This window comes from Stenella coeruleoalba (assembly GCF_951394435.1).
Source record: "Stenella coeruleoalba genome assembly, chromosome: 2".
NCBI classification, from domain to species: domain Eukaryota; kingdom Metazoa; phylum Chordata; class Mammalia; order Artiodactyla; family Delphinidae; genus Stenella; species Stenella coeruleoalba.
Window position 1 is genome coordinate 163,274,358 of NC_137147.1, and position 24,080 is coordinate 163,298,437.

Consider the following 24,080-nt stretch of genomic DNA (forward strand, 5'->3'; position numbering starts at 1 on the left):
TCTTCGTTGCTGTGCACAGTCTTTCTCTAGTTATGGCGAGCGGGGACTACTCTTCATTGTGGGGCGCGGGCTTCTCATTGTTGTGGCTTCTCTTGTCGCAGAGCATGGGCTCTAGGCACGTGGGCTTCCGTAGTTGTGGCACAAGGGCTCAGTAGTTGTGGCTTGTGGGCTCTAGAGCGCAGGCTCAGTAGTTGTGGCGCACGGGCTTAGTTGCTCCACGGCATGTGGGATCCTCTCGGACCAGGGCTCGAACCCATGTCCCCTGCATTGGCAGGCAGATTCTTAACCACTGCACCACCAGGGAAGCCCTACAGGACCCGCTTTTGACTGCTTTCCCAACATCCATCCTCTCCTTTGTCATCCTGGTTATTTTCCTTTTCTTACCACATTGCATCAGCTTCCATATTTATCCGTGTCTCTCCCCCTCTCCACTAGAGCAGGGGCTCTGGCTTACTCATCTTTGCACAGATGCTTGTTGAATTCAATAAAAACCTAAGCTTCGTAAACATGAGCGATTTTTTATTTCTCTGCTCCCCTTCTCTTCATTCAGCATGTGTTTATTGAATTCCTGTTATGTGTCATGCACAGGAGTTTGGTGTTAGGAATACAAATACAAATTAGATAGAGTCTCTGACCTCAAAATTTTCACAGTATTGTGAGAGAGAGGGCTAACAGGTAAATTGAATAATGTATGGTAAGTGCTACATTATGCCTCATTCAAGAATTATTTATTTAGTGCCTACCTTCTGTGCTAGGCACTGGGGATGCATCAGTAGAAAGAAAAAACAACAGATAAAAATCCTCAACCTCGTGGTACTTACATCTGAGTGAGAGGGAAACGGGCTATAAGCAAACAGCTAAATATATTAATTAGCATCTTAGATGGACATGAGTGCTATGCAGAAAAATAAGACAGGAAAGACAATAGGAAGTGTGTGTGTGTCTGTGTGTGTGTGTGTGTCTCTGTGTGTGTCTGTGTCTGTGTGTGTAGGGGGTTGTCATTTTAACTACACTGATCAAAGCAGCCCTCAGTAAGAAGGTGACAGTGGGGTAAAGATATGATTGCAGTGAAGGAGCCAGCCATGCCGTTATTGGGAGGAAGAGCATTCCAAGGATGGTTCAAAGGCCCTGGGGCAGGAGTGTGGGAGGAGCAACAGGAGCAGGGTGAGAAAGGAGGAAGTCAGAGAAGCAGAGGGTAGGGCATGTGCAGACCAGGACTTAGAAGTCGCTGTCACGACCACGGGTGGCTGGAAGCCGCTGGAGAGATCTGAGGTAACGGGTGACATGATCCAACTTTCACCAAGATCCCTGTGGGGGACAGGCTGGGATAAGGAGAGGTGGCAGGAGGGACAGGGCCAGGGTGGAAGGAAGGAGACCAGCTAGAAGGCTCTGGAGTCGTCCAGGCGAGAAATGGTCGGGGCTGGGTCAGGTTGGCAGAGTGGAAGTGATGAGACGCTGTGGGATTCCGAATGTGATGTGCAGGTGACGTCATCAAGATTTTCTGAAAACCCAGAAGTAGGGTTTGAAAGAGAGAGACATCAAGGGTAATTCCAAGGGTTTTGGCCTGAGTCCTTGGAAGGGTGCAGTTGCCTTTAATTAAGATGTGGGGAGAGAACGTTGCAGAAGTATCACCAGGGGTTCAGGTTTGGATTTGATAACATCTGTGAGGTCCGGAAGGCAGCTGGAATAGGAGTCAGGTCTTGAGGGGAGACTCTTGTTTTGCACAGCAGTTCTGTCCTATAAAGTCACTGTGAGCACTGAACGGGCAGACCCTGAGCCCCACTCCCAGGGGAAATACAGGGCTGGGTTCCTGCGGGTCTCTAGTCCCAGCACTGTCATCAGCTGGTCAATACTTGACCTTGTTATGTGTGTATCTCTGTCCAGTGTCACTTTATTTAATATTGTTGCTGATTCATTACCATTGAGCTTAGGCTGACAACGCTGTAACTCACGCCTAAGTGAAGCTTATCGGACTTGCGTTTTCTCTGTAAGGCGCAGCCTTCTTGTGCTTGGGAGCACTGGACAGCCCCTCAGCACTGACACCTGGGGGCCGTTTTTTTTTTTTTTTTGCGGTACGCGGGCCTCTCACTGTTGTGGCCTCTCCCGCGGCGGAGCACAGGCTCAGCGGCCATGGCTCACGGGCCCAGCCGCTCCGCGGCATGTGGGATCCTCCCGGACCGGGCCACAAACCCGTGTCCCCTGCATCGGCAGGCGGACTCTCCACCACTACACCACCAGGGAAGCCCTGGGGGCCGTTTTTAATAGTGAAATCAACAGAATGCACAAAAGTGTGGGAAAATGTGGCACTAACTGGACCATAAAAACTATAGTTCTTATCACTGTGAGAGACAAAACAAGAGGGCAAAGCATTGCGGTGTTCGCCCTCAGCTGGGAGCGAGCACTCGGGTGACTCCCTGCCCACTCTGGGCAGGTCTACAAACGACCGCAAAAGCATCCCAAGTATTGATTTGGGGGGCTGCAGATGAATTTTAGCGAGTAGGCAGATCTCAAATATGGATCCATGAGCTGTGGGGATGGACGGTATTTGGGAACTGATAGCCTCTGGTGCATTTTATTTGGTTTTTTTGTTGTTTGGGGTTTTTTGTTTTTGTTTTGTTTGGCCTCACCACGCGGCATGTGGGATCTTAGTTCCCCGACCAGGGATATCGAACCTGTGCCCCCTGCAGTGGAAGCGCAGAGTCCTAATCACTGGACCTCCAGGGAAGTCCCCTCTGATGCATTGTAAAGCCATGAACCTGGATGGAATCATCAAGTGGGGGGCGGGTGTAGATGGAGGAGAGGAAAGGTCCCAGGGCTGAGTCCCGGGGACTCAGAGGGACAGAGAAGGGACAGTGAATGGCATAGGAAGAGAACCAGGGGGGTGTGTGGCATCTGGACAGTACTTCAAGGAGGATGAAAGGAAGAGAACCAGGGGTGTGTGTGGCATCTGGACAGCACTTCAAGGAGGATGAAGTGCCTTGTGTCAGCTGTGGCTACGAAGTCAGGTAAGATAAAGACTGAGTGGGGACCACTGGCTTGGGGAACCTTAAATTATAGATTAATCGAACAACTAATTATTTCTGTGGGAGCCTGGTAGTCAGAGTAATGCTGCAGAGAAGATGAAACAGGTCTTCATCAGAGGACCCCAGTGTGCTCTCAACCTGGGGCTGGACACAGCCCCATCCACCTGCCCACTCCCCCCCACAAGCAGTCTGATGGGGACACTATTTGGGACCTTGGACACAGAAGCCACGGCCTCCTTTTTGCTGGGCAGTTTTTCATTTGAACAGGGCAGAGCCATTAGGCATCTACGGGAGAGAAGGGAGGGAGTACTGTTCCCCTGCTGCTCATCCTGGGGGCCACACGTCCCAAGAGCCCAAGCTGGGAGCAGAGGACGGCTGTCGGCTTTAGTTCAGATTCCTTCGAGGCAGTGTTGGTGTCCATTGGTGAGAGCAGTTGTTTTGTTGTTGTGTCAGTTATGACCTAAATGACTCTTCAGCTGAATAGTTAGTTTCACCAACCTCAAGTTACTACTTCAATTTAAATGAGTTCTCTAATAATGAAGAAATAATGGGAAAAGGGCTGTTTATCCTAAGTGTCCCAAGGCACAAGGTACCCTGGGAGAAAGCAAAGAAATCTGAGCCTTTTGAACTTCACCCTTGACCCTTAGCAGCTGCCTGGTCCTTACACACCCCGTATAAGGAACCAGGGCCCATGCTGAGTGTCAGGTCACTGATGACAGGAGATGGCGGGCATCTCTCCATCCAGGTGTATTGCGTTCCTGCTGCAGGCGGCGCCTGGGGCTCTGTCAACACCTGGGGCTCCTCCAATGCAGTATGGCCAGTGGGTGATACGGATCCACGTAAGGTATCGTGTTTGCAGTGTGAAGTAACTGACATAGTTCAGAAGCAGCCTCACAGATACAGGCGAGAGACGGATCAGTAAGGGCTAGAACCAGCAGGGGAAAACTCACAGAGGAGGCAAGATTTGAAGGAAGGGCGGGACTCGGGCCAAGACGAAGGGTTTACGGATGCAGGCAAGCAGGACAACGACGGTCCAAGGTCATGAATGGCTTCTGGTATGGAGGGCCTGGGGGAAATGAGCAGACTCACTTGGGGAGGGAGGGCATGCATAAATAAGTTCTTGGAGAGAATTGAGGAGAAATGATAAGGCCGTCTGGTGGCAGTCAGCTCCTCAGGGTAACATGGTGACCGTTAATGTGGTATTGACCTGGATTTAGAATCCATTGAATTGAGTCAGATATAACATTCCCCTTGGCATTGCCAATAAGAGATGGAAGTCAGAGCTGAGAAAGTTTGTAAAATGATTTATGCAACTTGCTCCACTGCGTTAATTAAAATATCCAAACGGGCTCTCTTGAATCACTAAATAGGAACCGAAAGTCACAGAAAGCACCCATGTCAGTCGTGTAATTGACAAGACACTACAAGATGACAAATGTACTTCTGTTCTGTAGAAGGAAGCCTGTCGTTTTATTTCTCGATGTTGCTATTTGCACACCGATGTGATTTCTCAGATTCTATGGGAAAATTAAACTCTTCTAAAAGAACTTGGAACCTTTGTCTCTAGACGAAGTGACAGAGTGCCTCAGCAGAGGAAGGCAAGCCTGTGCTCTTACTTATTCTTCCAAAGACTAGTCTTTCTTATTCAGGGATTGCAAACTGCCCTTTTAAAAAGGGCAAGAAGGCAGGGGTGGTGCTGGGTGGCAGGACTCCTAACTGCTTTGTGATGTTTGCCTTTGAGCAACATGAGACTTGCTTTTTTCATCGAGCCTTTTTGAGTGATGATACATCCCTTTGCAGTATTCCATTTGGAGTGCATACTGGAAACCACTCTTTCATTATTTAATGTGCCTCAAAGATAGGAAGGTGCGTTTCTGTCCGATCCATCATTGTGTCTATAAGCAGAGCCACATCTTGGTTCTCTGCAAGGTGGCTCATTGTTATATTACTTAAACTGTGAAGAAGGAGGCATTCCAGTTTCTTCTCGCAGCTTAGTCACCTGCATAGACATTGCCAAAGTCTTTGGTCTAGCCCTGGCTTAACTTGTCTAAAATAGTTTAAACAAGTTTCGTTGTGTTCTCTTCTAAGTGGAAATGGAGAACAGTTGGTTCAACGTTCTCAGCATATTTTTTCACCATTAAAGGAATACTTTTAATTCATGGGATCATCGCATTTTTAAAGCTTGATAATGGGCTTGAGGTTAGGATGAGACCTTGGAAACCAGGGGTTCCAGGAACCAGGGTTCCGTTTGGGGATGAGGGACTATTCTCAGAGCCACCCAGCCTGTAGCTGGTGGCAGTCACAACAGTGGGTCTTGACTGTGAGATTCTGTCTCTGCCATTGCTTACGTGTAAGGAAGACCTGAGCCCTTCCCTTAAAATCTTGGGTTCTCAGTTTCTCGTACGTAAAATAAGCGTGCTGAACTGATCGGTCATCAGATCGGGCCCTGCCGCTTACCCCTTACAAAATCAATACTCACAAATGTTGACAGAAAGGAAGGTTGCCTTTAATCTGAATGCCGGCAATCTGGGGAGATGGTAGACTCAGCGTCCCCCCAAAACTACCTCCCAAGATTCTGCTCCACCATGAAAGCTTTTAAAGGGAAACAGGGAAGTAATCTCGGTGAATCTTTGAGGTAGGGGGTCAGAGTTGTCGCCATCCCCACTGTGTGCAGGCTGGGTGCAGGCTGGTCGAGTCCTCGTGATCTTTCTTTAGACCCCACCTTGTTCACACAGTTTGCAAGATTACTGAAGGGAAGCTAAGGAAGAGATCTGGTCATCTGTCAGTTACTTACTTTTCATTCCTACTTCTCTGGTCTATGAAAGAACCAAGAAATTAGGCAAAGTATTGTGTGATCAAAAGATATGAAAGGTGTGCTCGGGCTGGAGATGAGTAGAGCATGGGGCGCCTGGTTTAAGGTTAGTGACAAGGCAAAGGGGCGCCTTCTGCAAAGAGCTCTTTCCCGCAGAGGTTTTTCCTGCCGAGAGCTGCTTACGCATTGACCTCCATGATTTTTTTTCTGGTTCTGCTGTTCTGTATTTCTACAGATGTGTGACTTAGTAGCCTTTAAGTGTATAAATATTCGTGTGTCAAGGATATTGACTGTCGTTTTTTCCCATCTTCACTCAGAACAGACAAGAAAAAATTCAGTTAAATTGACATCATCCGTCTCTGTCCTCCTGAGCGGGCTACGTCACGCGGTTCCTTTTATCTTTCCTCGTAGATCCTCTGTTCCTGCTGCTTTAATCTTCACTCTTCTGTGTGGTCATTTTCTCCCAAAGAGCTCGGTTTTTATTTGTTGTTCACTTAAATACCGTATTTTAGTACACGGCTCTGAGCATTACATCATTGTTCTCACCCTCTCAGACTGTTAGCGTTGAAACAGGATTTTTTTTTTTTTTTTTTTTTTTTTTTTGCGGTACGCGGGCCTCTCACTGTTGTGGCCTCTCCCGTTGCGGAGCACAGGCTCCGGACGCGCAGGCTCAGCGGCCATGGCTCACGGGCCCAGCCGCTCCGCGGCATGTGGGATCTTCCCGGACCGGGGCACGAACTCGCGTCCCCTGCATCGGCAGGCGGACTCTCAACCACTGCGCCACCAGGGAAGCCCGAAACAGGATTTTATGTAACTGATAAATTGTCACACAGGGCACAGATGAGTAGGCGGGGGACCCACATCAGAACTTTCTCGTTCCTTCTCTCTCAGCAGCGACTCAGTGACAACCGGCAGCGACCGTTTCATCACACTGGGCGCTTGCAGCCAGACCCCATGTGTCAGAGAGAACAGCGCCTCCCCACGTGGGGAGACCTGTAGGGCCTGGTATTAGCCTTGACATAGTGAATATGGACGAGGGCAGAAGCTCATGATCAGAACGTGTGCCAAGTAGACCCAGCCCTGCCCTGGAAAAGCCCCCACCCCACTAAATCCCTCTTAAAACTATTTGTAGAGCACTCTCCACCTTCTGGAACTCCTGACGGCTCCTCTCTCAGTACCTGAATCCTGGGGTGGAGTTTCATGGTTTCTAAACTGGTACCATTTTGCGGTGGTGGAAAGGAAAGAAGCACTGCAGCATTTTGTAACTTACTCTTTTTTTTTTTCTTTTAATGTTTATAAACCAAAACACTGGAATGACCGTAACAGTATTCTTCACGTTGAAGTGTAGCTCATCAGATTTCAGAAGTGAGGAGGGCTTCAGTGCAAAGTAACCGTCCGGTTGCGGTTCACAAACCCGTTAGGGCGGAGGTGGAATCCTGGGACAACCGGCAAGGAACACATTACGGGGTTATCCGTTGCCACATTGCTCTAAAACGCCTTACTCAGAACATTTTTCTTCCTCTGTAGCACTGAGTTCCAGGTCTCTCCCACATTTGAAAACACCAGATACCAGCTGCCCTCCCGTTTTCCACTCCCTTCCCGTTCCGTAGTCTCTCCCCACCACCCATCAGCCACATTTTGGCTTCGGCGGCATTTGAATAGTAACCCAGCTCCGATCAGACTGGTAATGAGAAACCAAGATGGTGCTTTAATGGGGACTCTTCATGCCTGTGGTAAAATTCAAGAAGCTACTAGGAAAATCCAAGTGAGCTGCTCATCTGCGATGCATTCTTAGTAAATTACGGCTCTAGGGGAGGGTGAGAAAGAGCTAAGGAACCTATAACCCCCAGAAAGAGAACAGAGCTGTCCCAAGAAGCTTCTGCTCCTCTCGTGCAGCTCCGGGCTGAGGACAGACCACCGGCGAGGAATGATTCTGTATCTGAGCTGTGTTTTTATTTGCCAGCAATCCAGACTGCAATCCTCTAAACCTAGGTGAAGCAACACCTGTGTATTAAGATGCTCACGGTAAAGCCCCTCGGCGCATTTTTTTTTTCTTTTTCAATACCTCTCCTGCTGAAAGTTCTACTGGCGGGAAGCAGACCTGAGTTAACCCGTTCAGTACCACCTCCTCGTTGTAATGCAGCTCTTACTGAGACTGGATGCTCCTCTGAGCTGTATGCCTGAATCTTACTTTCCTTGATCTTAGAATTTTATTTACCGTCTCTGAACAGTCCACTGCTGGGTAGAAAGGTCCTCTTTCTCTCCCACTGTTTTTTTTTTTTTTTTACAATGTTGTGTTACTTTCAGGCGTACAGCAAAGTGATTCCGTTATACATATCTATATCTATATAGACATATATGTATATATCTATTCTTTTTCAGACTCTGTTCCCTTATAGATTATTACAAGATATTGAGTAGAGTTCCCTGTGCTATACAGTAGGTCCTGGTTGGTTATCTATTATACACAGTAGTGTGCATCTCCCACTGTTTCAGTGACATCCTTTTCACCACAATGATGACACGCAGTGTCACTAACTCTTTGGAACTATATTACAGTTTGATTTAAGACTATCCACTCATCCTCCTGCAGAGGAGCTCTGTCCCTTCTCACTACCTTTGGAAATCCCTTAGGGACAGGAAAACTTGGATCAAGTGTCCTTGGACACAAATCCCTGAAGGTACAGTTGGCCGTCTGGATCCACGGGTTCCACATCCTCGGATTCAACCAACTGCAGATCAAAAATATTTTTCAAAAATCGCCAGAAAGCTCCAAGAAACAAAACTTGAACTTGCTGCTTACCGGCAACGACTTACCCAGCGTTACCATTGTGTTAAGTGTTACGGGTCATCTAGAGGTAAAGTGTGCAGGAGGATGTTGTAGGTAATATGCAAATACTGTGCCATTTTTTTATGTATGGGACTCCAGCATCCACCGATCTTGGTGTCCACAGAGGGTCCTGGACCCCCATCCCCACAGATGCTGAGGGACAACTGTATGCCTTAGAATGAGGGGACACCTGCAGCTCTACGGGTGAGCACAGATTCTTTTCCATGAAGGCCTAACACTGGGACAGACTGGCAGGTGCCCTTCAAGACAGGAAACTGAGGCACAGAAAGATGATGAATTCGAGGTACACTGGTGCAGAGCCCAGCCTCTAATTCTGTCCTCTGAGTCAGTGCTGGGTCAGAGGTGACAGATGCTAGCACCAGCCTACAGGTGCACAATCTGATTTTAAAACCCGCATGGAAGTTCGGTGCTCTCCCATGAGACCACCTACTCCTCTCTTAGGCTCCTTCCTGTAAAGATGCTATCACGTTGCCAGCCTGCCCAGCAGAATGGAACTTGAATCCAGGCCCCCTGACCCCTAGGCCTCCTGACCTCCTTTCATGAGCGACTTGGGAAAAGCCATGATATTAAAAGAAGACTCCACTCCCTCTGACCATGACTGGCGTTTGTGTCTCAGAGCCTTTTCCTCCCCACATGGCATGCATTAAGTTCAAGTCAAATGCCTTTCTCCGTGGCCTCCTCAGGGAGACGAGGCCAGCCAGCAGGGTCAACAGATGAACCTGAGACAAGCTGTAGGCTGGCAGGTTGCCCATCTGCCTGCGTGTCTGTCTGCTGACATCATAGGCTATATAGTAGGTTAGAAGTTTCAGGTTCATTTTCAAAGACAGAAGCTTGTTCAAAGACAGGTAGAGGTGCTGATCTGAGTGTCTTGTCAGCTCTGTTTCAGCAGGTGGCACAGATGGCAGCAGTTGTACACACTCCAGAGAATTAGGGAATGCACCCCAGTGTTCATAGCAGCACTGTTTACAGCAGCCAAGACATGGAAGCACCCCTAAATGTCCATCGACATTGGATAAAGATGAATGGATAAAGAAGATGTGGCATACACACACACACACGCACACACACACACACACACGCACAATGGAATATTCCTCAACCATGAAAAAGAATGAAATAATGCCATTTGCAGCAACATGGATGAACCTAGAGATGATCATACTAAGCGAAATAAGCCAGACAAAGATAAATACCATATTATGTCACTTATATGTGGAATCTAAAATACGACGCAAATGAACTTATTTGTAAAACAGAAACAGACTCAGACATAGAAAACAAACTTATGGTTACCAAAGGGGAAAGGGGGTGGGGAGGGATAAATTAGGAGTTTGGGATTAGCAGATACACACTATTATATATAAAATAGATATACAACAGGGTCCTACTGTATAGCCCAGGAAACTATACTCAGTATCCTATAATAAACCATAATGGAGAAGAATATGAAAAAGAATATATATATGTATATTCTTTTTCATATTACTGAATCATTTTGTTGTACACCAGAAACTAACACAACACTGTAAATCAAGTATACTTAATTTAAAAAGAAAAAGAATTAGGGAGAAAATTAGGATATGCCCATTTTTATAACCAGTCTTGCAGAATAATCTTTAAACATCCCTTTAAAAAAGAATTATAATTGGGACCAATGAAAACAAGAACTGGTTAGAACTGAGCATTGCACCCTTGTAGCTACTTAAAGGATGGGGAGAGCTCAGGACAATGGGGATGGGAATCTTGATAACACCTGGCCTGGAGGTAGGAGAGGGTGGGGCTGGGGGAAGGAGGGGGGCAGGGCAGGGAGAGGAAATGTGGAAGGAGCACAGCCTCTCCCCTCAATAAATGCAGAGCCACGAAGGGGCCACGCACAGCCAGAGGTCCTCGGCCATCACATGGATCTCTAATATCGGGACAAATGGTCCTGATGCCCACAGCGCTGTCTGTCAACCATGACGAACAACCTGCTCCTGCTGCCGTGCCTAGGCTGGTGCCTGGACCAAGGGGGGATGATGATGTAAACGTGTTGGTGATGAAGTGACCACAAGGATCAAGAACTAGATGAACAAAGGGACCAACTGGCTCCTTCCAGCTCTAAGATTCAAGTTCTCCTGACCTGCCCTTCCATCGCGTGTGGGCCCAGCTCTGTCCTGACTTCTGAGGGTTTTCATCAAAAGGGTGGAAATCTTCATTTATGAATCATTTTATGTTACGCTAGAACCGAAGGAAAGTACCAAATGATATCAAGAATCCGTTCAGCCTTAATTCTAGAGAGTAATAAAACCTACATTCCTTTTGCTCCTATGATCTTTCCAACTTTTCCTCCTTACATAACAACTACTAATTATACCCGTACATAAGTGCTGCATATTTCCTTTAAGCCTCATAACAATCCTAAGAGTTGGGCTCTCTTAATGTTCCCATCTAACAAAATGGAGGCTGAGAAGGATTAAGGGACTTACCCAAGTCCACACATGTCGTAAGTGGTGGAGCCTAGGTTTCTTTCACTGAAAAGCCAATGTGCCCGACTATTTAAAACTTCTTAAATCCAGACAACTAAAGTCATTTTAAGTAACAAGAACCTAAATCCCGGCAACCATTTCACATGCTTCAGACCCCTCCTACTCTTTCATCTTTACGCCTATTACTTTATTCTTGGAAAACAACATGAACGACGTGCATATATATACGTTTATTAACAGCACCACTAGCCACAGCAATTTCTTTCCCCGGCTGTATCTTTCTCATTCTGTTTGCACCTTGCCCATCATTTGACTATTGGAGGTAATATTTTCTTTCCTTGGATATTTTTGAGTTTTATTTAGAGTAAGTTCAGTATTTTCAGGGTTGGATTTTGACTGAGTTCAACTTAAAAATCAACACCACCTCTCCCATCTTGCCATGATCTTGTCTGACTCTGATCATCGTCCTTAGGAGGGCGGCCGAGGCTGGCACTACATCTGTGGCTTGTGTCTACCCTCAGTGCCCTGGAGAACAGGTGTGCCGTGAGGGCAGGGGCCAGGTGTGCTTTCGTCACCCATAAAGCCAGTGCCTGAAGTGGGATGCAGCCCATTAAATGATTGAATAAGGAGAAACACCACCACCATGGTTCTGGACCACAAGCTCTCCTTTTCCAGCATCAAGGGCTGCTCCTGCCACCCAGGGCTGCCCCTCCTGCTTGTGTCCCCACCCTTATCCCAGTAGAAGGGGTCATATTTGAAGTACGAAGAAGAGTGGTCCTCAAACGTCCGTGGAGGGGAACAGATCACCTTGAACATGAATGTGGTAACACGATGAGATCACATTCTCCCCGCTCTCTGCAGAGACGGTTCTTAGCACATCCTTGGACACAGGAAATGGGAAAATTCCTTTTCTGTTTTATGAGAGCCTGAGGACTGGTGACTGTGGCCCCCACCTTCACAAGCCACTGTCCTCGTTTCCAATTCCACTTGGTTAAGCCTTTTTTTCCTCTCTCTCTTTCAGTAAGGAAAATGGGCAACTTAGTTGTTTTAAAAACAACATGAAAAGTTTCTGAAATTCTGTTTTTTTTCTTTCTGAAATCTCTGGAGTCCTTCCCTTTACCAGGAAACCTTGCTCTGAATCAATATAAAACAGCTCGGTTTATAGAAGACGTTTCCCACCAAGTGGAATTTTCCACAGTGCGTTGGTAGTGAGTCTCACAGCAGTAAATTCAATTATTTTAAATTTTGAACGTACTGTTTCACTAAAGAGCGTGGGTTAAGCCTGGGGCTCAGAGGAGGGAACATCTGTCCACAGATCTCTCCAGTAGCTCGTGGGATGCTCTGCTGAGGCTGTGTGGTTTATATGGAACTCACTTCTATTGACTGGTGTAAATTAAGCTGATGGGATACTGTTTCTATCGGCAGTAGCCTCAAAAAACCTGAATTGATAGTCCCCAAGATCTGACCAGGAAGGAGGTTCTGAGAGATCATTTAACAGACTATCTTTTCTGCCATTTAGCCCTAGAACTAATAATTCTGAAATCCCTTTGAGAAAAGCTTTTAAAAGGAGAGCAACGTGAATGACAGACACCCACAGAGAATTAGGGCTAATTCTGGTTCTTTTATCTCCCAGATTCATGTCAGAAACAGGGCATGTATTCAGCAGTTTATCTTACTTGTACCTAATACAGGGACTTCCCAAACGACAGTTGCTTGCAATCCAAAATTTATTTGTGACCCTCTCATTTTTTTGTTCCTGTAGGTACTCACCAAAAATATTTGAGGCAGCTAAGTTTATTTGTAAATCAGTTGTCTGGCGTTTGGAAAACATTTTCTTATAGAAATAATGGCGTGTGTGTTGAGTAGGTTGGGTTCAGTTGCGTCACCATTTGGTGAACTACCAGAATGTACTAAGCCCTGAAAATACAGTCTAGAGATGTTCTCCAGCAGCATGAAGTCTGGACCTTGACAGTGTGATTCACACAGCAGTAAAGGGATGGATAAGGTATAGTAGGAGCCTACTAGAGGCTAGTGTGTTACAGCGTTTTGATGAATAGACCTGGGAACCCAACTGTCATGGCCCAACGCATGTCACCCAGGTGGAGCTGCGTCCACCCCACCCCTGTTCTCTCCACCTCTATTGTGGCTCTTAGCATTTGCCTTGAGGCGCTCCTATGTTGAATGCACGCATATTTACAATTGTTATGTCTTCTTGGATTGATCCCTTGATCATTATATAGTGTCCTTCCTTGTCTCTTGTAACAGTGTTTATTTTAAAGTCTATTTTGTCTGATATGAGTATTGCTACCCCAGCTTTCTTTTGATTTCCATTTGCATGGAGTATCTTTTTCCATCCCTCACTTTCAATCTGTATGTGTCCCTAGGTTTGAAGTGGGGCTCTTGTAGACAGCATATATATGGGTGTTGTTTTTGTGTCCATTCAGCCAATCTGTGTCTTTTAGTTGGAGCATTTAATCCATTTATATTTAAGGTAATTGTCGATATGTATGTCTCTACTGCCATTTTCTTAATTGTTTCTGGTTTGTTTTTGTAGGTCTTTTTCTTCTCTTGTGTTTCACACCTAGAGAAATTCCTTTAGCATTTGTTGTAAAGCTGGTTTGGTGGTGCCGAATTCTCTTAGCCTTTGCTTGTCTGAAAAGCTTTTGATTTCTCTGTCGAAACTGAATGAGAGCCTTGCTGGGGAGAGTATTCTTGTTGTAGGTTTTTCCCTTTCATCACTTTAAATATATCATGCCACTCCCTTCTGGCCTAAAAGGCTGACTTCAGCCAAGCCTAAGAGGCAGTCGGGAGGTTGGACCAGCCACCTATCTTGGATCTGTCCCTTCAGCACTTCCGGGTGGGTGGGCCTCTCTACTGCCACTGATAGCCACTGACAGTCCCCAGGGCCCAGGCCTTGAAATGCACTGGAGGAACGTGTATGCCCACCCCACTGGAGTCTTTCCCTTCTGCTATGGCTGTGCCAGGAAACTGAGCCCTTTCCTGCTCTGCCTGGGGTTGATGGCATCACCGACAAGCCACGGTGCCTCTTAATGACTGCTTTCTCTGTCAATAGCTCCAATTAAGTGATTTCGATTCAAAGCCTCCCTCTGTTAGAAGGTGTGGGGTTGGCCAGAGTCACTGCCAACCTCCCACGACACATGAATTATGCTGGGTACAATTAGGGAGAAAATCTGGGCTTCCTCAGCCTGGGAGCTCATTTGTCGTCCCAAAGTTTGTAAGTTGGATGCTGTGACTTTTTAGAATTACAGCTGAATTCTTGCCAGTGGTATAAGATTGATAACACAAGGGAGTTTGGCTGGTTCTCAAAGTGAAAACGGGTCTATGAAAAGATCAGAAAGAAGGGGATTCTCCCAGCACTCCAGCTGAAAGGGATCAAGGGAATGGAAGGAGGACCAAAAACCAGATAAGTACAACAGGTTGGCAAAACGATAGCGCCAACTGCAGGACGCAGACGGACAGTGGGAGAGAAAATATCCCACCTGACCTCAGGGGTTCATGATTTGTTCACCATATCAAATTGTCAGGAGGGTTTTGAATATTGTCTGAGAATTTATTTTTTTCAAGAATTACTATGAGATGACAAGTTAGCTATTTAAAGCTAGGTGGGCTTGTTCAAACAGTGTCCCAAAGAACATTTGTTTCCAGGAATCATATCACAAAGGAAAATAGAATTGAAGCCATTCACGTGTGTGCCATCGTACAAGTTTAAAATATTTTAAGTTGGTGAGAATTTTATTTCCAAATCAGTTTGCTTTGTCTTTTTTATCATGACGTTACACTTCTGGCTTCACTCTCTGGATTGGGTTCAAGTGCAATTAAGGACCTCACCAGAGGGCAAATGGTTCACCTGCCACCAATTGGTTAAAAATGTGTATATTTCGGGGCTTCCCTGGTGGCGCAGTAGTTGAGAGTCCGCCTGCCGATGCAGGGGACACGGGTTCGTGCCCCGGTCCGGGAAGATCCCACATGCCGCGGAGCGACTGGGCCCGTGAGCCATGGCCGCTGAGCCTGCGGGTCCGGAGCCTGTGCTCCGCAACGGGAGAGGCCACGGCAGTGAGAGGCCCGTGTACTGCAAAAAAAAAAAAAATGTGTATATTTCATTGCAGTTGCTGTGACCCAGATAAGACACAACACCAAAGAGGACAAGACATGTTTGGCACAAGCACATAGAGTTCCACCACCAATGTAGATACCCTGGTATTTGTTAATCATTTAGAACTTTTCCCTAACATCCATACTGTTGATCTAAATCAGAAGTCTTTTTATACAAAAGCATATACTTGATGTTATAAAGTTTACTAGTTAAACAAAAATCTCATATTTTAAGAAATTTGTGTCATCTGTGGTTTCAAGAATCTAAACGTCCCAAGTAACATCCAAGCTCCGACTTGCATAAAAATCAGCCGCTTGCTTTTCAAGTCTCTGCAGTGCACTGCCCGATTCTCCAGAGCCCTGGAGCATTTGCCAGACTGCAGGCAAAGGGCCTGATGTGCACGTGCCGCCAGGTGTGTGGATTTCAGGAGGGGAACCGTGTTCTTTATTCCTTTGTTTGCTGAACAGTGGATGGTGGCCAGTACTTGCTGTTTTCTTTTCTTTCTTTTTTTTTTTTTTGCGGTACGTGGGCCTCTCACTGCTGTGGCCTCTCCCATTGCGGAGCGCAGGCTCAGCGGCCATGGCTCACGGGCCCAGCCGCTCCGCGGCATGTGGGATCCTCCCGGACCGGGGCACGAACCCGTGTCCCCTGCACCGGCAGGCGGACTCCCAACCACTGTGCCACCAGGGAAGCCCGCTTGCTGTTTTCTAACAGATGATGACGAGGAGGAGGATTTGTTCTTTTAAGAATCCTTCCTGCCCCATCCACAGAGGTGGTCAGGAGAACACAGAGGGCTAGCTCTTCCTAGGAGTCAACCCTGCTTTCTAGGGGCCGGGTCTTATCCCCTCGTCAGTTGACATCTGGTTTCGTGGAGCGTTTGGGCCAGGCTGTCTCGCCAGCTCTCTGAAGAGCCCTGCAGACCCTGTGACATGGAAGCCAGGGCCTCTGCCCACCTGCTTGATGCGGCGCTCCTGATGCCTGCTGTCAGCTGTGCCGGGAGGAGGGGCCGGGTCCGATGTAGCTCTGCGAGCCTTTTCTGCCTCTCTTGAACTTTCCATCAGGCTACGAGGATGGCCCTGGAGGCTCAGAAACATGCTCCTTGCAGAACCAGTCCCCTCCCGCCACCTGTGCTCGTGTGGCTGTCAGCCCAAAGCATCAGCTCTGAGAGCACCGTCCTCCTAGATCAGCAGGACGTTGGCTGTGGGCAATGGCTCCCTTTTGTCAGTTGCCATAATAGAAGCATCTGAGAAACAGGCTCTTAGCAGTTCTGGGGAAGAGGGAGGATGGATTCGGTCACTCCCCATTAGCTAAGGGCCGCTTCTCCAGTCTGTGAGTTCCCCAACTTTGTAGCGCTCTCTGCTTCTGCTACTGCATTGAGGGTAAACACAGCAAAGCCGTACAAACGTATTTATTTAGCTCTTATTAAATTTAAAAAAAAGTCTGATCAGAAGTTTGGAGGAATTGAGGCTGAAACCTAATTAGATTTGAGGATTCTCTGTGGGTTGTATTTCTTACCATCATAACCAGAAACATCCAGCAAGTTTGTGTCCTTCCCTCTTCTTGCTCAGGAAGGTGCTTATCTGCAACAGGATGAGAGGGTTTCCCTGTTCATTTTTCTACAAAAGGACTTTGCTTAGAGGCGGAAGAAAGACTCACCTTGACAGTCAGTAGATTCCAGTGGAAAGAGCTGGGACAAGGGTGAGATTGAATTGTGTTCAGATCCCAACTGGTCTATATCTTCTATGTGGCGTCAGAAAAGGAACATCTCTGAGGCTCATTTTCTTTATGGATCAGGGGCAGATAATGGCTAATTGGCAGAGTTGTTGAAGGGATTACAGTAGAGAATGTCTATGAATGACGAGGACGAGACCCGGATCACACAGGCACTTAATTCGGGTTAGACTACGTTGGTGTAGAGGCCTCTTGGCAGCTGGATCCTGGGGATAAGTGGCTTGATCTCTGAGTCCCCGTGCACCCTCACCTGTAGCTTGGGAAGAAGGATAATAATAACTAAGCTCTTCCCCACCAAGAAAGGTTGTGGTGAGTTAATGCATCCCCAACGCACAGAACACACAGCTTAGCCTGACAAGTGCCTTGTAAGCTAGAGCTCTTTTTACTTTCTCTACCTTCTTAAACTTTCTGCAAAGTTTATCCTAGACACTTCAATCAGATGTATTTGCATAAAAAGGAGGTTTTCCTTGTGAAGAAGGTTTACTTCCTTTCCTGTGTTTATTTACTCTTTGCACAAATATGTATGGCAGACCCTGCTGAGTGCCAGACACTGGGTGGGTATCCAACACTGGGCAGTAGCCACGGCCCGGAACAGGAAGTATGGGAATAGTACAAAATAAGCCAAGGCCCTGGACTGGTGATGCTCGATGAAGAGTGGGTTAGAACCAAGGAAGTGAGATTCAATAGCATTTTTCCTGTTTCACAGATGAGAAACAGAATGACAGTATAGTGACAGATGACCCGCCCAAAACCTTAGAGAAGGAATCAGGAGCAGGCCTGAGGCAGGACATGGAGAGAAGGTTTTAGGTCTGAACTTGACTTAAGCCCCATGAAGGCAGGGGGAAGGGGCTTCACCTGCCTGTCCCCACAGCACCTAGAAAGGCCCTACACAGGGGCCAGAAATGCTTCCTTGAGCTGATTTGAGGTGAATCACACCCCAGGCCCCAGACTGAGTATTCTCTCCTCTCTGTCAGTCTGGTCTGAGCTATAGAGCTTAGCCCAGCACCGACATAAAATACCTCCTATCAAGTACGTATTGATTGATTGATAACCTCCAGTTGTACACACACACAAATGCTCCCCTTTTGTCTAGTTACAAAAGCCAACAAATATATCAGATTGTGTCTGCCTACTCAGTTTCTAGAATCACAGAAAGTTCAGCCCAAGTAGCAGACAAAAAGAGCAAAAAGCAAAAAACACCTAAAACCCGCCTTATGTCTTAATCATTTAAATTGTCAGGCTTGTGTCTCTGCTTTGTTGTTTCACAGCTCCCGAGGTCCTCGCACAGAAACCCTACAGCAAAGCTGTCGACTGCTGGTCTATTGGGGTGATTGCCTATATCTTGTAAGTATGGCTTGCCACCTCGGCTTCTTTTTTCTAAAAAAAATTGTGACAAAATATACATTTAATTTTGTACACCATTTTAACCTTCTTTTTTTTTTTTTTTTTTGGCCGCGTTGGGTCTTCATTGCTGCGTGCAGGCTTTCTCTAGTTGCAGCGAGCAGGGGCTACTCTTCGTTGCAATGCGCGGGCTTCTCGTTGTGGTGGCTTCTCTTGTTGCAGAGCACAGGCTCTAGAGCACAGGCCCGGTAGTTGTGGTGCACGAGCTTAGTTGCTCCGTGGCATGTGGGATCTTCCTGGACCAGGGATCGAACCCGAGTCCCCTGCATTGGCAGGCAGATTCTTAACCACTGCACCACCAGGGAAGTTCCTTAACCATTTTTAAGAGTACAATTCAGTGGCATCAAGCACATTCATAGTGTGGCACAACCATCACCACCACCATCTCCAGAACTTTTTCATCTTCCCAAACTGAAACCCACTAAATACTAACTCCCATTCGTTTCCCCCGAGCCCCTGGCAACCACCATTCTGCTTTCTGTCTCTATGAATTTGCCTTCTCTAGGTATCTCATGGAAGTGGAATCATAAGCTATTTGTTCTTTTTTGTCTGTTTTCTTTTTCCGCTTAGCATAGTGTCCTCAGGGTTCATCTATGCTGTAGTTAGTATGTGTCAGAATTTCATTCTTTCTTGAGGCTGAATTATTCCCTTGTGTGTATATACTACATTTTGTTTATCCATTCATCCATCAATGGACACTTGGGTTGTTTCCACCTTTTGGCTGTTGTGAATAAGGCTGTTACGAACACAGGTGTGCAAATATCTGTTCGAGTCCTGCTTTCAATGCTTTGGGGTGTATACTCAGAAGTGGAATTGCTGGATCATATGGTCATTCTATGTTTAACTACTTGAGGAGCTGCCATCATGTTTTCCAAAGCAACACCACCATTTTACATTCCCAACAGTGATGCACAAGGGTCTAGTTTCTCTACATCTTTGCGAACACTTATTTTCCATTTTTTCATAATGGCCGTCCTAAGAGGTGTGAAGTGGTAACTTGTTGTGGGTTCGATTTGCATGTCTCTTACGGCTGGTAATGTATTGAGCATCTTTTCGTGCACCACCTTGGCTTTGTTGGGGATACAAACCACTATGAAAATATTAGGGCATGTCCAACAGAAGTCACAATAAGAAAAATGTGATAAAAACCCAAAATTTAGCCTTTGAATTCCTCATTTCTTCTCAGGTGCCTTATCTCCATGACCCAGGAAATGCCATGGTCATAGGCTTGTTGCAGTTATTTTAAGATGATCAATTTTGGTTTTTATGTTTTGATTTGCTTAAGTCCCCTGTAAAGTTACTGTTTAAGCTACAATTTCTTTTTGTAGTCATATTTTCAAACACTTACTATGGAGCATACTTTCAGGATAGGTTTAAGGCCAATGCGTTTCTGAAATTGATCGGAAATGAATTTCTCCTCGTTAGCATCCCCAAGGAGGGGAATGTTTTCTTGCCGACAGAGCCCACTGCACAGAACAAAAGGCTATGAGGGAACTTTCCTCAACATAATAAAGGCCATATATGACTAACCCACTGCCAACATCATCCTCAATGGTGAAAAACTGAAAGCATTTCCACTAAGATCAGGAAAAAGACAAGGTTGCCCACTCTCACCTCTCTTATTCAACATAGTTTTGGAAGTTTTAGCCACAGCAATCAGAGAAGAAAAGGAAATAAAAGGAATCCAAATCGGAAAAGAAGAAGTAAAGCTGTCACTGTTTGCAGATGACATGATACTATACATAGAGAATCCTAAAGATGCTACCAGAAAACTACTAGAGCTGATCAATGAATTTGGTAAAGTAGCAGGATACAAAATTAATGCACAGAAATCTCTGGCATTCCTATACACTAATGATGAAAAATCTGAAATCAAGAAAACACTCCCATTTACCATTGCAACAAAAAGAATAAAATATCTAGGAATAAACCTACCTAAGGAGACAAAAGATCTGTATGCAGAAAATTATAAGACACTGATGAAAGAAATTAAAGATAATACAAATAGATGGAGAGATATACCATGTTCTTGGATTGGAAGAATCAACATTGTGAAAATGACTCTACTACCCAAAGCAATCTACAGATTCAATGCAATCCCTATCAAACTACCACTGGCATTTTTCACAGAACTAGAACAAAAAATTTCACAATGTGTATGGAAACACAAAAGACCCCGAATAGCCAAAGCAATCTTGAGAACGAAAACCGGACCTGGAGGAATCAGGCTCCCTGACTTCAGACTATACTACAAAGCTACAGTAATCAAGACAATATGGTACTGGCACAGAAACAGAAAGATAGATCAATGGAACAGGATAGAAAGCCCAGAGATAAACCCACGCACATATGGTCACCTTATCTTTGATAAAGGAGGCAGGAATGTACAGTGGAGAAAGGACAGCCTCTTCAATAAGTGGTGCTGGGAAAACTGGACAGGTACATGTAAAAGTATGAGATTAGATCACTCCCTAACACCATACACAAAAATAAGCTCAAAATGGATTAAAGACCTAAATGTAAGGCCAGAAACTATCAAACTTTTAGAGGAAAACATAGGCAGAACACTCTATGGCATAAATCACAGCAATATCCTTTTTGACCCACCTCCTAGAGAAATGGAAATAAAAACAAAAATAAACAAATGGGACCTAATGAAACTTAAAAGCTTTTGCACAGCAAAGGAAACCATAAATAAGACCAAAAGACAACCCTCAGAATGGGAGAAGATATTTGCAAATGAAGCAACTGACAAAGGATTAATCTCCACAATTTATAAGCAGCTCATGCAGCTCAATAACAAAAAAAACAAACAACCCAATCCAAAAATGGGCAGAAGACCTAAATAGACATTTCTCCAAAGAAGATGTACAGACTGCCAACAAACACATGAAAGAATGCTCAACATCATTAATCATTAGAGAAATGCAAATCAAAACTACAATGAGATACCATTTCACACCAGTCAGAATGGCCATCATCAAAAAATCTAGAAACAATAAATGCTGGAGAGGGTGTGGAGAAAAGGGAACACTCTTGCACTGCTGGGGGAATGTGAATTGGTACAGCCACTATGGAGAACAGTATGGAGGTTCCTTAAGAAACTACAAATAGAACTACCATATGACCCAGCAATCCCGCTATTGGGCATATACCCTGAGAAAACCATAATTCAAAAAGAATCATGTACCAAAATGTTCATTGCAGCTCTATTTACAATAGCCCGGAGATGGAAACAACCTAAGTGTCCATCATCGGATGAATGGATAAAGAAGATGTGGCACATATATACAATGGAATATTTCTCAGCCATAAAAAGAAACGAAATTGAGCTGTTTGTAATGAGGTGGATAGACCTAGAGTCTGTCATACAGAGTGAAGTAAGTCAGAAAGAGAAAGACAAATACCGTATGCTAACACATACATATGGAATTTAAGAAAAAAAAATGTCATGAAGAACCTAGGGGTAAGACAGGAATAAAGACACAGACCTACTAGAGAATGGACTTGAAGATATGGGGAGGGGGAAGGGTAAGCTGTGACAAAGCGAGAGAGAGGCATGGACATATGTACACTACCAAGCGTAAGGTAGATAGCTAGTGGGAAGCAGCCGCATAGCACAGGGAGATCAGCTCGGTGCTTTGTGACCACCTGGAGGGGTGGGATAGGGAGGGTGGGAGGGAGGGAGACGCAAGAGGGAAGAGATATGGGAACATATGTATATGTATAACTGATTCACTTTGTTATAAAGCAGAAACTAACACACCATTGTAAAGCAATTATACTCCAATAAAGATGTTAAAAAAAAAAAAAGGCTATGAGGGATTGTGATGGGAGAAAGGTCTGACAGTGGCATCCTCAGGGAATGCTGGAAATGTCCCCCCTGTATTGGCTTTGTCTCATTATTTGAGAGGCAAATGGTCTTTCTACAGCATACATTCAACTGGGCAGCATTTACAGTTGAGTGAGGATTTTGCTGACAGCTCCTGTAGATTCTTGTCATTATCACAGGAGAATTTATCCATTATAATATATTTGGCCTGTAGGGCCCCCACTTATGGAATTAGGTAAAAACCAGGTTCATCTGAGCTGCAAAAGTAACACACTGCACCTAGAGAATGCTTTCAGTTCCAAGTCACGTTGACCATCTTCTGCAGTGGTTTCATCCTTTTTTGTGGGGGGAGGTGGGTTACAGACCCTTTTGAGAATCTAATGAAAGCTGTGGACCCTCTTCCCTAATAAATTCACACTCACACAATTTTGCATACCATATTGGAGGGTCCTGGGTGAGCAGATACTGGCCATGGGCCCTGTGTTATTTACCTGGCTCCCTAAACCCTCGACTAAAATTCTTATCCTCACCCAACTTGACTGTGAAAGACTTAGAGAAATGAATGATAAGCCAGTCCCCTTCTAGCAAAGCACCAAAGCGGGTGTTATCTACAGAAATCTTCCATGGGGCTAAGCAAAACAAAATAGCCTTTATCTGGCCTTCTGCTTATTTGTTCCATTACGTCTGTCCTGAATCTTGAACCACTGCTCTGATCTGCACTAATGTCTATAGATTCCCTTTGTATTCTATAATTGTGTATATAATTATCTCCCTGAAGTCTTGGCATCGGGGTATGATATATCAGTACACCTATGAGGAGGTGTGTACTGCATTATTGGGATAAGCAGTTTAAAACCAAGCAGTGGTGCCTTAGTCAGCTCCTGCTGCTCTAACAAAATACCACAGACTGGGTGGCTTAACTAACTGACATTTATTTCTCACAGTTCTGGAGGCTGGAAGTCCAAGGTCAGGGTGCCAGCTGGTTTGGTTCTTGGTGAGAACCCTCTTTCTGGCTTGCAGATGGCCACCTTCTTGCTGTGTCCTCACATGGTAGAGAGAGAGACAGAGAGAGAAAGCTCTCTGGTATCTCTTCTTATAAGGGCACTAATTCCATCATGAGGGCCCCAGCCCCATGACCTCATCTAAACCTAATTACCTCTCAAAGGAGCATCTCCAAACACCATCATGTTGGGGGGGTAGGGTTTCAGCATATGAATTTGGATTACAGAAGTCAGTCCATAGTAAATGGTTTGGTTGACCGAAGCTTAGTGAAAGTATTACAGCAAATTCCCCTTAAAACATGGATGCTTCAGGTTGGGCATGGCACCCACTTTATAATAACAATGATATCAAACGTTCGTATGACAGTGCAGTGCACCCTTGAATGAAATCACAGTGCTGCTAGTGAGGAAGAAGGCAGGAATTGGATTTGCAGTAGGTAACGAACCATGTCCGCCATGGCCCATAGGTAGGAAAATGTCAGAAGGCCAACATGGTTAGAGTATCAAGACAGGAGGATATCAGCAAGAGCCAGAGGAAGGAGAGACCTGGAAGAAAGCTTAGGTTTTAACCCAAGTGTAGTGGGAAGCCAAAGAAGGGTTGACCAGAGGTGTGACGTAATCTCATTTTCACTCGAGTGTTATACTGGCTACTCTGTGAACAAGGGATTGGACAGGGCAGAAGTGGAGTGTGGAGACTGGTTCAGAGGCTTAGGTCAGATGAGTGGTAATGGTTGCTTCTACCAGTGGGGCAGGGATGGAGGAGGAGTGGTAGATATACTTCGGATGTGAAGAATGAAGGAGAGGGATGTTTCAAGGATAAACCCAAGTTTGGGGCAGATGGCTAGGAGAG

At 45.7% G+C, this 24,080-nt stretch overlaps 1 protein-coding gene across 3 annotated transcripts in view; it reads left to right on the forward strand.

Annotated features, from left to right (window-relative positions):
• The window catches only part of CAMK1D (calcium/calmodulin dependent protein kinase ID), a 417,502-nt gene that overhangs the window by 362,468 nt on the left and 30,954 nt on the right, over positions 1–24,080 (forward strand). For all 3 annotated transcript variants that reach the window (XM_079912676.1, XM_079912678.1, XM_079912677.1), the window contains one exon: positions 18,265–18,340. In XM_079912676.1, coding sequence (XP_079768802.1) covers positions 18,265–18,340 — 76 coding nt within the window. The remainder of the gene's footprint in view (positions 1–18,264; positions 18,341–24,080) is intronic.